Below are 15,637 nucleotides of genomic sequence, written 5' to 3' on the forward strand. Positions count from 1 at the left end.
AAAGTTGTTTTAAACCATCGATAATCTGTTTTTCAATGTTTTCTCTATGTTTTTGCCTTCCGATAGTGTTATCCGCTATTTCTAAGAGTTCCTCTTTTGTGATAGTTTTGATATTTAGAAAACTTAGAGGGTTTTCTAGGATCCATTTGGATCAGTCTTAATAATTGATTGCCCACATTCTGATAACATCCTGTTAGTCTTTTCTAGACCAAATCGTGAGTTTCCCTTAAAGAACATTTTAAAGCCTTGAAGTTTATCTGTCTCTTTTATGTTAACTAAGACAAGGCCATCGTGGTTGAGCCATCTGGCTCACCTAGTTCCTCTTCCTTTCATCCATCTGAAAGATTACCTGAGGATCCATTTCCTAAGTTACTAGAGTCACTCGAGGACCAAGGTGTTGAACTCAATTTTTTTTTGAGAATTCAACCTTTGTCATCTCATCCTCCACCTACTTTAGATACTAGGTCATTTGCTGATCTTGGCCCAGAATCTCTGGACAATCCCGTTCAAACTCCTGAAAGTTTGTTGAACACTGACGGTCAGCTTGGACTGGTTATCTATCCTCCAAATCCTTTGTTTGACCCTGTTGTAATGTCACCGCAGCGTCCCTACAGTCCGTAAGATCAGCTAGGTGTTCCTTTGGAATTATCCCCTCGTACTTATTCGGTCATTCGTAGTCGTTTTTTCCCGAATATGGAACCCGAAGGTGATGCTTCAGTCACTTCTCCAAAGGAGTCAGAATTTTTTACTCCACACATTGTCGAGGAGGAAGAACATCCATTTCCTCCTGAAGCTTTCCCCTATACAGGGAGCATTCCCACCAATTTGTCGCCTAATAATGTGTCTTTGGCACAGTTGGTTCAGGTACACCTAGTGCCTCATCCCTTTACCATAACCTTATTTAGGTGTTAAGCGCCATGCCTACTTCAGGTCCGTTTGTTGCGAACTCGACCTCCCAACAGGTGTTACCTCAGTCCTGGTGCAACCCACCATTTCGAACACTCTTGTATCATCAGTCCCAATCACCCATCCGGTTCAACCAGTGGTCTCAAGGAATGTCTCTGTTAGTTCCTCCATTCCTCTGGTTAGTGGCCAAGTTGTGCCACCGCCTGGGGGGCAAAACCTGAATGTTTCTATGGTGTCAGGTGCCACCAATGTGAGTGGCTTACAAGCTCACATGCTTGGTATGAACTAGGATTCTTCTAACATTATTCATATCCCTATTAATCCTACTGGATCAAGCAATGTCTAGTACCAACAGGTTCAAAATCTTGTTGGTCCATCTGGGTCAAGCAACATCCAATGTCAGTAGCCCTATGAGGCTCATGTCTAATACCAAACTCCTTATGTTCCATATGGTTCTCATTGAATGGTTAATCAACCTTACACCCTTCAGTCAAAGCAGTACATTCATCCTGGCTCATCCACTTTCTAGGGTGGCTATGGCCAGATCCAGTTCAGAAATTTTTTGAGCACTATTCAAGTACCCTTGCAATAGCAAGGGCAACCTCTACAACAACAAGGGTAACCTTTGTTACCGCAAGGGAAACCTTTTTTGCAGCAAGGGATATTCGCGCAACAATAAGGGCAAATGATCCTGCAGTAAGTTCAACTGTAACAACCCTTGCAACAGTTGTAGAAAATCATGCAGTAGCAAATGCACTACGCTCCGCAAACCTCCCAACCCATTTCCTCACAGGACCAACCTTTGCAGCCTTAGGGAAAAATTTTGCAGCCGCAAGACCAACCCTTACAGGAGCAAAACCAACCCGAGTAGTAGCAACCCTTGTATACATATCAGCAGGGTTAACCCTTGCAAGCGAAAGGCTAGGGTCAAGTCCTGCAACAACAGACCCAAAATCCTAATGTCTTAGGTCAACAAGTCCAGAATCCTTCTGGCCAAGGGCAGTAGGTACAAAACCCTAATGTCCTAAGTTAACAAGTCCATAATCCCTATGTCCAAGGGAAACAAGTGTATCAACCTTATGCCCAAGGACACCAGGTCCAAAATCCTCTTGTTCAAGGACAACAGGTTCACCACCCGTATGTTCAGGGATAGCAATTACAATATCCATATGTCCAAGGTCAATATGCTCAACATCCTTTTAAACCATATGTTTCTTATCAGCAACCTATGACTGGATAGTTCCAAGGTATTGAAGGTCAAAACCTCCCTATGGTTAAGGTAACCCACAATGGGGCAGCATCAAATGCCATATGGAAAAAATCCCCCACTATGGGGCCAAAATCCTTACTATCAGGGATGGGCTCCTCTGCTCGAACCCGCTTACCGACCTCCTATACCTTTTAATACTCAATTTCCATTCTTGGCCACAATAGAGTTTCCAGATTTTCCTTGCCTTACAAATGATCCAATTCTTCATTCACCATACTTGCCTCCGGTGTCGTCCAAGATACCAAGAGATTGTGCAAAGTTCAATGAGAAAGAAAAAGAAGATCCTCAAGCCCACATGATGACATATCAGCTCTGGTGCTCTTCGAACTCTTACATTGACGATTCCATTCGTCTTTTCCAAGGAACCCTCAAAGGTGGTGCAGCCAAGTGGTACATCGAGCTTCCTCGAAGTACTTACCATGACTTTAACTCTTTATCCATGGCTTTTCTCACGCATTTCCAGCTATCGGTTTACTATGGCACCTATTTTCTCACATCGCTTAAGCAAGATACTGCGACACTTATCTTTGATCACATCCATGAATGGAGACATAGACATTCCCTGATCAAATTTGAGATTGTTGATCAGTTTCTCACCAAATGGTTCACTAAATCATTTGTGGCTCCAATTTCTTGCGATATAGCTATAGGTGGATGTGTTACTAAAGAACAAGCCATTTCACATTCCCAATACTTAGATCTAGTTTACTCTTAGTCTAGCACTTTGTATGAGTTATTACTTGATGCTTCACAGCCATCATCTGATCACATGACATCAAAGTCATAAGTTGTAGCTCTTGTCGATGGATTTATTGGTTCAGTATCCCAGACCCCTACTAAATATTCTTCCAAACAAAAGTCAATCTCGAATGTTGTTCCTAATAGTTCTTCCCAGAATCCACCTGGCCCTAGTAAAACCTCAGAGGTCCACGCTGTCTAGTCTACCACATCAGACAAATCCTCGAAAGGTAAGAATAAAGGCAAAGGAGATGGTAAAGCCGATGCCCCAAAACAAGGTCCTCCCAAATCATTTGTTGGTGAAACTTCACAACGGAAACCCAAGTATCCTTACCTCATTTGTGAGGAGGATCATTATACTAAGGATTGTCCCTAATGATTAAAAGTTAGTTTTCTACTCAAAGGGACCCCTACTATCCTCAAAGAGCCATTTCCGTCTCAACAGACCCAAATGGTAGACCAACCTCAATCATCTGCTTCCTTAGGATTCCAAGTGTTCATGATGAGTACACCTATTAATATGGCTACTAGTTCAAAATATTACCAAACTCCTGCTCCGACAACTGGGAAAGAGAAATAGGCCACCCCTTCGTCCTCTACCCCGAGTTCTGGCCCTCTTCATATTGAGCGCCCTAACCCTAATTCCACTATACGACCACCCTCTCTAGGTGTGCAATGGAAATCCTCGCAGAATCCTAACTACAGAGCTTCTCAGCACTATAATATTGTTGAGGATTTGGCTCAAGCACCATTAGCTATGTAGGATCTCGAGGTACTCTAAAGTTGCTGATCTTAGCAGAAATCTTTATTATCAACTATCAGGGGTATCGATCCTACCGATTCCAATTTGATATGTTTTGATCTAGAGAACCATGTTTTGCATCTCCCTCACCAGATTTCCTTCCTCATTTAGGTAATCATCAATGAGAAGACCATCCACGGGAATTTCATCAATGAAGGTGCTTCCACCTGCATCATGTCAATTGCATGCTGGAAGGTTTTTTGTTCTCCTACTTTGAACCAATCCCCAAACACTTTGGAAGCTTTTGATGGGCGCGATTCGCGACCTTTCGGTGGCTTGCCTAACCTTGCCATTACTCTGAAAGGCAATACAGTGCAACTCGAGGTAGATATTGTTGACGCCAATCTCAATTACAATCTTCTACTCGGACAGAGCTGGACCCATGTTATGCATGATGTAGCCTCCTCCCTATTTCATGTGATTTGTTTTCCACATCAAGGGAAGATTGTCATTGTCGACCAACTGTCTTTCTTTACCTCTTCCTCCTCAGATGGCAATGTTACATATTTCAAGCACACTGGTGCTCCCTGTGAGAGTGTGGGGGCAAGTCTTTTCAAATATTCTACCTTAATGGGAATTTTTCCGCTCCCATATCCTCATGTTGCCTCTGTCAACATGGTCTCGGTCAAATATGATCCCTGGGTCATACCTTCACCAAATCTTCCAGATACCTAGGGCGAGGTTATGTCACTTAGTCTTGCCGAAATCAACTACGTGGAAATTATTTTGGCTTCGAGTTCCACATCCTCTGATTCTTCGGTTTTGAAAACCTCCCTCGATACGTATTCTCAATCCCTGTGGCTTGGTGCTCCGGACTCGCTTGATCCCTTAGCCGAAACTTTCCTTGCTGATGAAGGTATCATGGAAGTAATGTCTCTCGAGGAACCACCTTGGACCGACACGCATCATCGTTCCTTGTTCCTGCCTCGCCCTACGATCACATCTACCAATTTTGAAGAGTTCCCTTCTCCACTGTCTATTGATGCGCCAGTTTATCCTGACATGATCAAGATCTTTCAACTGAGGGCACCTTTATCCTGTCATGGATTTAGGAATTTTTTCCCTCCTCGAGTTTTTACTGATTTCCCATTCTTGCAATGGGGTTTCCATCTGACCCATAACGATCCCTCGCCCAAGGGGCATGGGGGCAATGCCTTATATGATTTCTACTCTATTATTTGGCTAAGTCGATGCTTACCCATCATGACAATGGTAAAACTCTGTTGTTCATCTGTGTTGATTGATTACCCTAGTCCCAGTATGGACTCCCTCAAGAAGTACTATGCTTAGGTCATCTTGCATGGTTACTTGTGTACATTAGTGTGTCATTCATTTTTGTGCTGTGTGGTTTGGTGTGTTAGTTTTCAAACAACTTTCTTGTTTACTATGTTTTCCTTGCTTTGCAGATGTCTGTAACTCCCCACATCAGTTTTGCTGATGGTGCTTGTCGTAGTACCTGGAACCTATCATCCACAGCATGGGCTATTTATGACCCTGACGGTGAGTTGATTGACCTTCAAGCTATCTTTTTAGGTCGCACAACTAACAACAGTTCTGAATACAGTGCGATCATTGAACTGTTGTCAGAAGCCATTGCTCTTGACATTCACAAGTTGGTTGTCAACCTGGATTCACAGCTTTTCATCCTACAACTCAATGGGCAATATTCCATCAGAAACCCTCAAATATTGAGAATGTATCTCTGTATTCATCTACTGGAAAGACATTTTGATTACATTACATATCATCATATTCCTAAGTGCATGAATACATCGACAGATGCATTAGCTAATTATGTGTTAGATAGACATTTACAAAACATGTGAAAAGATAAAAGAAACCACTTGTACCATAGTAAGAAAGAAAATACAACATATATATAGATGATGATAATGTTTGATACATCAAAACCCAAAAAGCTAATATGTGTCTCCAAAATAACATCGGCAACTCGCAGAACCTGTATATTTATGGCATGTAGGCCTCAAAAAATGCAAGTGTTGGACCTAGGAACTAATCAGCATGGTGATCATGGTATCATGAAAAGGCTTGCGCAACACGAGTTAGCAATCGACGGAGCCGATCTGATACTCCCACCGTGTGTCTCTGGTACCGACGAGGAATATCTCCCACTTGGAGCATACTCTGGGATACCACGAGTCAACCCCTAAAGGTTCCTCGTGATCTCCTCCTCATTGTCACTCCCCTCCTGATAAGGAGTGACAACATCAATCGGGTGGGCAATGTGCCTGGTTATTGGGGACATCCCAGTAGGGCACTCTGGTCCAACATCCGCATTAACAAAGAAAAATGTTATAAACACATATATACCAAAAACAATTAAAAAATCATAAAATTAAAAAATTGATTTTTTACCTTCATCATCAAAATCCTCTCCATCTGGTAGTGGCATGTCCGGATCTCCATGGAAGTCGGTGCCATTGTATGGCCAGTCCTCCACGACAATCTTCTGTCATTATAGCCATGAAAAGAATGCAGGTATGTATGACATGTGCTGGCCCCCAGTGATCCTAGGCATCAAAAGACTCTAGCAAGCCATCCACGGGTTGCGTGGCATGGGAGGATCTATCTTAGTCAACTGGTGCTAGAACAGTGGCACTCGTTCCAAGAAAAAGGTCACAAGTATAGATCCAAAGAGAGATTGCTTCAGATTCCTTGCCTTAGCTTTGGTTAGCAGGTGTTTTATGTTGATCTTCATGGCCTCTGCCCAGTTGAAGATCGTCGGTGTTGTGTAGTCGATAACATACATGAACTTCGACTTGTTAGTCTCGTGCACTGCCTTGGACCCCACCACTCTGTTGATATTCAATAGTAGCACTCTCAGTGTCAGATCCTGAATAGTGGAAATATCAATCTTCCCACTCTTGGATTTGAGGGCCTCAGGGCAATTTTCGGTGAGCAACGTGGATATTCTTGCCCCAATTAGTCATGGCCCATATAAGTTGATTAGTTCCCCTCTTCGGGACAATCCTGTGATGAAATATATATCTAAAGTTTCTAACTCTAGCTCCTAGTCACCAATGACGAATATTTCCTGATTTATGTCCCAAAGACTAATCAAGTACCGAAGCAACTCAAGTTGGGCCCGCATCCCTGGCGTGAGAAAGAATTTGAGGAGCCCACAAGCCCTCAAAGCTTCTAGGCAATTTGGATCATTCAGTGCCTGGGTGTCCACATCTTCATGTTCTTGTTCTTTCCAGTCTACCATTTTCAGCGATTCTTTCCTACAAAAGCCATAGATTTGAGTCAACAATCATGCTTGGCCCATAAATTTCAAGTTTCAACGATGATTTTATGAGGAAATAAGGTTTTTCCCTATTCATGGTGTCGACATGCCTGTTTTAAAAACAGTTGCACCGACAATGCGATAGGTCGTGTTAAGTACCCTTGGTCGGCGCAATTCCATGCCCAAAAGTCGCACCGACTGAGGGTGAATTTTTTTTGATAAATCCTTTGTCAAAAAACCTAAAAATGGTTAAAAATAGGAATAAAAAGCATGAAAATGGAGCTCAAGGCCTTGGCTCTTACCTGTAACTGGCGACTCGGCGAATGACCTCCCGGATCTCCCGCAATCTACTCCGAAACAATTAGGGAAAAAGTGAGTAAAAAGTCTTCACAACAAGGTAAAATGGTAAATGGTAAAAAATATTTACTTTTCCTCCTTTTTATTCAGTTTTTCATGAAAATATTAGGTTTTTGTAAATATTTTAACCTATTTTGCCTCAATAATTGGATAATGCACTTTACCTTTTTGTGCAACGACAGGTGATGGATGTTCGACGATGATGACAAGTCACGATTCATCTCTTTTCTTGACTCGTTAAACTCATATGAAAATATTTATGAGTATTTTTTCCTTTTGACTCGTAAGAGAGAATAAAATGGGGGGTCCGCTTTCAAGCTCTTTTTCGACCCTTTAAAAGTGTAAATATAGTTGAATCCTTGTCGTTTCAAACTCATTCATGGATGTGAAACATCGTGTGCCTAGTATAAGTTTACCCCTTTTTCGGGTTGGGATGCACTATTTACGAAAAAGGTAATCCTTCACTGAAATGGTCAAGTGGTTCTTTCAAGTATTGTTTTCTATCTTTTCGGGCTTGAGAGACACAAACATACGAAAAGGGACCATGTGGAGTTTTCTTTTCTATTTCTTTTTCAAACTCTCTAAACATGAAAAATATACTGAGTTATACCTTTGTTAGACTCGTTAAAATATTAAACGACATCAGATTCATCATCATGATGAACATGAGCTTCTCTTTTCTAGGGCTCGTTAAACTTACTAGGTCGGATTTATCCAAAGGATGAACTTACAGTGCAAGCATATGCTATCTCTTCAAGCTTGTGATTAAAAAATAATTGGGGTACCTGCCAGAAATGGGGTACCTGCCAGAAATTCCAGTTTGTGAAGTGATGTGACATGGTTATGTTGATATGCATGTCTCTTTTAGATGGATGGTTGCGACCATGCGTTGGTTTCATTATGATCCTCTTTGATGGATGGCTACACCCATACTTGGATCCATTTACATGATCATTCTCTAGATGGATGCGTCCATGCCATGATTCATGTATCATTCAACAGAGTTCTCAGTTATGTATATGTATCTATATTTGCTTGCAGGTTTTCTGATGGCAGACTACAGTTCCCTGCACTGATTCATAAAGCATTTCATCCCTCACTCTAGTTCGGCCTTCACACTTTAGGGGGCATCTGTTACACAACATTTTGTCACTGTCCCTGTAATCCCCATTCCTTGATCCTGGAGGACCTCTACAGTGAACCCTACATGCTTACCCTTCATGAAGAAACTCCCATTGTGTCCCTCTTCATGAGCAGAACAATTCCCTTTTGCACCATTTCCCCAAAATCTTTTGTTTTTCCCAGTTTACAAGACCAATGCTAATGGCCCTTGTCCTCCTCGCATCGATATGTAGGGATTAACATTGTCCCTAGTGCCGATCGAAAAGACTGAGCTTTGTTCTAGTCGTGTCGGTCCTCTTATGGAAAGTTTTTTAAATAAAGAGTCGAAGCTTCTAGCTCTAGAAGCTTCGTAACGGAAGTCTGGTAAATGGTTTGGCTGGATGGGGTCAAGGATGTCAATTTGGGCTCCTTTCCCCTATAATGATGGAACTACCTCAAGAGATAAGACCTTATCCCATGAGAAGAGGATCCATCTCCCATCCATTCATCCTATATAAACCTTCCTTTTTCCCAAGCACAAGCTAGTGTTAATGTTGGTGTGCTAGTGCTAATTAAGTTTGGAGTAAACAACAAGCTATTCATAGTTGTAGCTCTCTAGTTGTGTGAGGGAGAAGTGTGAATTTGGTTTAGTGTGAAGCCTAAAGGGAAGAGCCTTAAAACTATTATTGTTGAGGCCATCATGGAATGCTAGCAGAAGTGTGTGGAAACTTGGTTTTATCGGAGGAGAACAACAGCGTCAAGGCAATGGCTGTAATCTCTTCTTGATTCAATATATATGCAACTATATATTTATGTCCTCTATGATGTGTCATCTTACATTTTCATGGCTTAATGTTTATTGACTTGTTAAGTAGGTTGAATTACAAATTTTCTATTATCACGATTGTTGTTTGTTGTTGTTTACTTGTTTCAGGTGTTTGAAGAAGGAAGCGAGAGATAGCTGGAGCGAGCAAGCAAAGACATCATCAAACAGGATAAGCATACTAATAGGTAGGCCCTCTTAATTGGTTCTAACCTAAGGAAATCTTCCATAGAATGTATCAGTTGTGGCTAGACCCATTATTGGGCTAGAGGAATTATTTGTGTCCACACTCATAATTTTACTTCACCACAGTTATTTTGGAGTGTGAGGATGCCCAAGCTTGGCTGAAAAGGAAAAGCCAACAATGGGATACCATTTCCAAGTGTGAAAATCCCATTCTACTCTCTACTAAAATTAGAAAAATGATCAAGGATTTAGTGAGGTAAAATTCCTTGTCGCTCAATTATAAAGGTTTCTGCAATTTCATGTTTCTTGTGTTGGTGACAGTTTTCCTTAATGCTTCACTAAACTTGTTTTTCTATTTTTTCTTTCCTACCTTTTGCAAACCTATCTTCACAAAACCTAAGACTAGTCCATCAAAATATTCTTCAAATGCAGGTGATACAAAATATTCAAAGAACACATCTAATGGTGGTGAAAAATCATCAAAGCCAATGGATACTGACCAACCATAGGATCATGTGAGCATGCAAACAAATTGAGTGATTTAACCTCACACAAGGGTGTTATTAGATAAGAATAGGAAATATGTTTAGGATTGAACGACATGAATTGAATATTGATCCCATGTTTATACTTTAACTTTGTACTAAGTTTGTTAATAGAATAGTAGGTTTTGCATCTTACTTTCTAGGGTCAATACTACCACAAAGGGTGATCTTTTAGACTAATAATGGGTACTAGTTAAGCACACTGGATGTGGATGTGTTGGATTTTGTCTTTATCCACTCCACATTCTTATGAAGAGTGTAGAGCTACTTAATGGAAAAAATAGTGTCTATCACATTGTTTAGTGGGTTGATACCTATGGAGCATTGTCCTTGTCTCTCCAGAATAATAACATGTGCTAATGCACTTGTGGATATGTAAATTGCACTCTAGCTATTGGGCCAAAGTTCTAACAAATATGTAATTAGAAAGAAATTTAGCAATTTTGAGTAAAATTCACCATGAATAACTTACAGTGCAATCTTTGAGTATCCTCTGGAGAATGACGAATAGAGTAATATATCATGGCAACATTTCTCTTAGGGGAATTTCAATAGAGTTATTCTTGAAAAGCTTTGAACTTTCCACTTGAAGACACTATTGTAGCCATCTTTTGACACTTGTGTTTAACATATATATATATATATATATATATATATATATATATATATATATATATATATATATATATATATATCTATATATATATATATATATATATATATATATATATATATATATATATATATATATATATATATAGATAATAGAAAAGTGAAAAGGATTGTGACATAGGAACCTATTCTAAAATTTTGTAAAGGTTCATATTTTTAACTTTTATATGTATATGCATGAAATCCTAACCTTTTAGGTTCAAGACTATAGAAAGTGGGTCAGAAGGTTTCAATAATTTTAAATTGATGTGCAATTATAATGAAGTGGGACCACACTGCAAAAAGGTTAAAGGGTGAGTGCTTTTAAAGTGAATTGACTTGCATTTAAATCATGCTAAGATCACAATGAAACCCTGATGGTTTAAACTACATGAAGGTTATGGCAAGGGGAACCCTTGAGGATCTATTTCTCAAAACAACTTATCAGTATATCAAAAATCAATGTTCATATGGTGGGTTCTCCTTCTATTTTTTAAAACAAATATGGGAACCCCCAAGACAAGAAATGGTTTTAGTAGAAATTACCTATCAAGGGTGATTCAAGCAAGGCAAACAGGTGAGCAGACCCCATTTGTACACGTCATATTTTCCCTTTAAATATCATCATCTCATTCATACATGTCATCTCTACATGTCATTATTTTTTGCATATCTACATCATCATATTTTATTTTTCTCACTCTTGCATAAAATAAATAAAACAGGTTGTCCCGCCTGCCATTTTCCCTATCCTCTGTTGCAAAGTACAAAGACCTGTGTCTAAAATTAACCGTCAGCTTCATGTCAGAGCCAAGTTCTCCTCTAATTACTAGGTAATTCATAACCCCATAGTCTCCTATGCTTTCTCTATGAATCGTAAACATGGATGAAACCCCTAAATCAACCAAGAATCCTACTCTCTCTCTCTCTCTGCCAACATTTCATATTCCCTTAATGGGAAAATAGGCAGACATATTTGATCATGTTTGTCCTCTCGACCTTATGGAAGTCATACAAGACATTCTTGACCATGCATGTGATTATAATGACCCTTTTCAAGTTTTCAAATCCAGCCTTTGTTATGCAATTGTCCCACAAACTTACCATTTTCCCAAATTTGTGGGCTAGTCGATAGCCTCTCTTGTTCCTCAAGGAAATTTTATTAAGTATTTTTCAGGAGATAATATCTTTGAAAGTACTCCATAATTAATCAGTCAAGATTTTTTATTGAAAAACCCAAAACCTTTACTAATGATTCTCTTCTTTTTACTTATAGAAGACTTCCTAAAGAAATCCAAGAAAAGTTTTTTGAAATCAATTTGCTTCCCAATTCTCAAACCCCTCCAACAACAACAAAAATATCATATGGCCCTATTTTCTGAAGTTTCACAACATATTCTTGTTGTAATTATGTTTATATTGGGAGAATGTAGTATGGGAGTTATCATTGAACAAACCTTAGGGTTCTTAAAGTTAATGTTGTAGCTAGATACTGTGTTAGACATACCCTCATATTTAGTCAACTCTATCTTCTTTCAATCCCAAAATTTCCATATTGATGGTTTTTTAAATACCCTTCTCTCATTTTCTATCTCTTTTTGTATACACATGTCAATGAATTCAGTGAATTGAGCTTAAGTATATGTGATTCAAACAATCAGAGAAGGTCTCTAGTCGAATGTACTAGTGTTGTCAGAAAGAAAAAGAATAATGAATGTTTTTCTTATTATTTATCATATTTTATGGCTATTGCATATAAAATCATGAACAACCAATCACCTCCAAGAATTTTACTAGAAGCAAAGATTTTACTACAACTCAACAAAGATACCATAGTTGGAGACTAGTATATTGTTGAAGATTACATGGAAATAATATTAGATGGAATTCAAGTGCAGCCATATTGATTTCCAACTATTGTGCTTATGAGGATATTTTCATTGGAATTCATAAAGAAAATCTTGAATGTTTACCAAGTCCACTTTGTTCCAACATGCAAGGGTTTTCTTTTCAAATTGCCCAGGACTATTGGCCCTTTCATTGTGAATAATAAGCAATCTCTACCATAGGTTGAAAGGATGATGAAGGAATTGGGATTTAAGCAGGGAGATAAATGGAGGTATGACCCCCATCAGGTAGTCTCTAACAGAAGAGTGGAAATCACTTGTGCACCTTACATTCATGAAGCCAAGCTAAATCTTGAAAAGATGGCCAATCAAGAAGTTGAAGAAAAACAAAAAAAATGGATGTAGAAACTCCAATGCCAAAGGAGAGAATTATAAAAACAAATTCACCCGGGAAAGTGTATATCGATATGGAAAGTTTTCAATCACAGAAGAAAACAAAGTTATAGGAAGGAGAAAAAGAAACAAAGATACCAGTTGATCAGTTGATTGAAAGACTTTCCAACCAATTGGGTTTTTGAATGCAATTGCGAGATTTAGAGTATCTTGCTTCCTCTTCAATATATCTTGAAGTGACTACATTTCCATTGAAGAAACTCCCTCTATAGTGTTTTACAAAAACTATCAAAGATTTGAGTAAAAGAATTATAGAATAAGGGGAAACATGTAAACTCAGTTCGAGGCTCAATCCCAATTTATCAGACTAGACTTCTTTCTGCCATGGAAATATAAATAAACAAGTTAAATTTATCTCTCACTCACCCAGTTTTTCAATTTGTTCCCTCATGGCCTAATTTCAAAACTTTGGACCTATATATAAATGTTGGAGACATTCCTTTTCCTGATAAGATTAATTTACATAGGAAAACAAGAGAGATGTTGTATAGTGAACTGGGAAAAAAATCTTTGGCAATTAGAAAAGTAGAGAAACTCCTAGATAAAGTCTCAAACCATATTAAACAAAAAAAGAAAATTCTAGGTATTTTTATACCCAAAATGAAAAATTTAAGAGGCTCATTATAAAATTGGGAATAAATCTTGAGGACAGGGAAGTTATCCAATCCCTATTACAAAATACATAATCATAAGTAGAATCAGTAAGAACTAAATTGAATATGTCTACTACAAAACATGGCTAGATAGTTGGATTGACTCAAGTGGAAAAAGAGAAATAAATCTTAACACGGGAGCTAGTTGACAGAAATAAGGAGATTGTTATTTTGCAACAACATGTACAAAATCTACAACAATCTGTTGAGAGCCATGTTTGCATTCTTGTTTTTTCAGTTGAATCAAAGGACCCTGCAGAGAGGTTGACAAGAGCGATGACTATGCTTAAAATTTCAGAAGGTGATTTGAAGAAAACTCAAGATGATCTGCATTTGATTAGAGAACAACTAAAAGAAAAGGAAAGATAGTTAAATATGGCCAATGAAAACAATACTTAGTGGACAAATAAGTACAAAGAAGCACAAGATGAAATTAAAGAATTAAAGGATAGGTTGAAGGGTAACATGCCCCTAATAGAAGCTAGACAAGTTATTTGGGACAATATTATTCAAGAAATTTGTGCTATATGGGAATGTTTCCACATAATTGCACAACATAAATTCATGATCAAAGGATCTTAAATGAGTATTTATACATGTAAAGAGTAGATTCATAAAGAAATACCAAAAGATAAGAAAATGATTAGATTTCTCAATGAAAAGTCTACAACAGAATTAAGAGCATTGGATATAGTTGATAGAGTTGTAGTGATTATGGAAATCAATAAGATAATTGAGAAAATATCTTCTGAATTCATGCAAAGAAGAGACTAAAGGAGGTCCAGAGGTCAGTTTCCTTGTTTGATTCTAAATTTGACCAAAGAATCAAAATTGGCTTACCTAATTGTTTTGATCAACAAGGAAATTTTCTCTCATGGGATTTGTATGAAAAAAATTAGTAGAAGCCAAGAGAAAGGTAGAAAATACCCATGAGAAGACTACAGTGCTGAAAGGAAGAACTATAGAGAATCACTTACAAAGAGATCTGCAATGCTGAAAGGAAGAACTATAGTGAACCACTTACAAAGATATTTTCAACTTTTATGGAAAGTGAAGACATTGTTTGTTACCAAGCCCAACTACACCAAGTTGACAAATATGAATATTTTGTTATAGAAGATAATCCTATGCACTCTTCCAGAGCAAGAAATATGGAAAAAGTATGAAATGTTAGTTACACCTTTCAATTTTGAATTGTGGAACTAGGAGATCCTTCTCAAAGTCAAAGTTCCACTAGTCATATTACCTCCCGACCATGAGAGATTTTGTTTTGTAAATTTTAAAATATTTATTTCAAATTAGTTAAAATAGTTAGGGAAGTTTTGACAGTTATTTCATAATTGTTTTCAATGTAATCTTTAAAAAAAACTTGAGAACCACATGAGGGGGTTCGAATTTTGAAGGCTCGAATATTTTTGAAATATATTTATGTAATGTGCAAGTTGTTTTGGGAAGTTCAATAAAGTCTATCAAGTTGATTCCATAATATTGGTTGTTCATAGTATGTGTGTTTCCTTGTGATGTATTCAGTTTTATTCTCTCTTTTTGAAGTATGTGTATGACTACAATTGGTTTCTTATTTTAAAAAGAATATTTATCTATGTTTCTAAAAGCTATAGAAGATACTTATGTAATCATTAAAAGAAACCTTAATCAACTCTAAGGACATAAGCTACTAAAGTGGCATGTTTGGGAGGTGATTTTTTTTTTTAATTTCCAACTTTGTCGGTATTATGACACATATATAACCATCACAATAGTCGGGCCATCAGTCTTTCTATGGATCGACGTCACTCTTCCCACCACTAACCATCGCAATTCCTATGCCTTGACGTCGTTGTGCCCATGCATAAACATCAAATCCCTTCACCTAGACGTTGGAATTGAGACCCATTTTACGACACCCTAAATGTCACAATTTGCACACATTACATTGAAATTCCTATGCCAACAATGTTGCAATTCCCACACTAGACATCACAATTCTAGCCCCCAAAAATGTCACAATTCCTACACCTAATGTCACAATTCATATGCCTTGGACGTCTCAATTCATGC

General features: G+C 38.1%; 1 protein-coding gene across 1 annotated transcript in view; it reads right to left on the bottom strand.

The window, feature by feature from the left end:
• Nucleotides 1-1,643: 1,643 nt before the first annotated feature.
• Nucleotides 1,644-15,637, bottom strand: part of LOC149148824 (uncharacterized) — a 115,857-nt gene continuing 101,863 nt past the window's right edge. Inside the window, exon 7 of the mRNA XM_089442285.1 lies at nucleotides 1,644-1,840. Coding sequence (XP_089298411.1) covers nucleotides 1,644-1,840 — 197 coding nt within the window. The remainder of the gene's footprint in view (nucleotides 1,841-15,637) is intronic.

Source organism: Pinus tabuliformis, chromosome 9 (assembly GCF_031772625.1).
Source record: "Pinus tabuliformis cultivar Carrire ecotype Pingquan chromosome 9, CPIR1, whole genome shotgun sequence".
Classification (NCBI taxonomy): Eukaryota; Viridiplantae; Streptophyta; class Pinopsida; order Pinales; family Pinaceae; genus Pinus; species Pinus tabuliformis.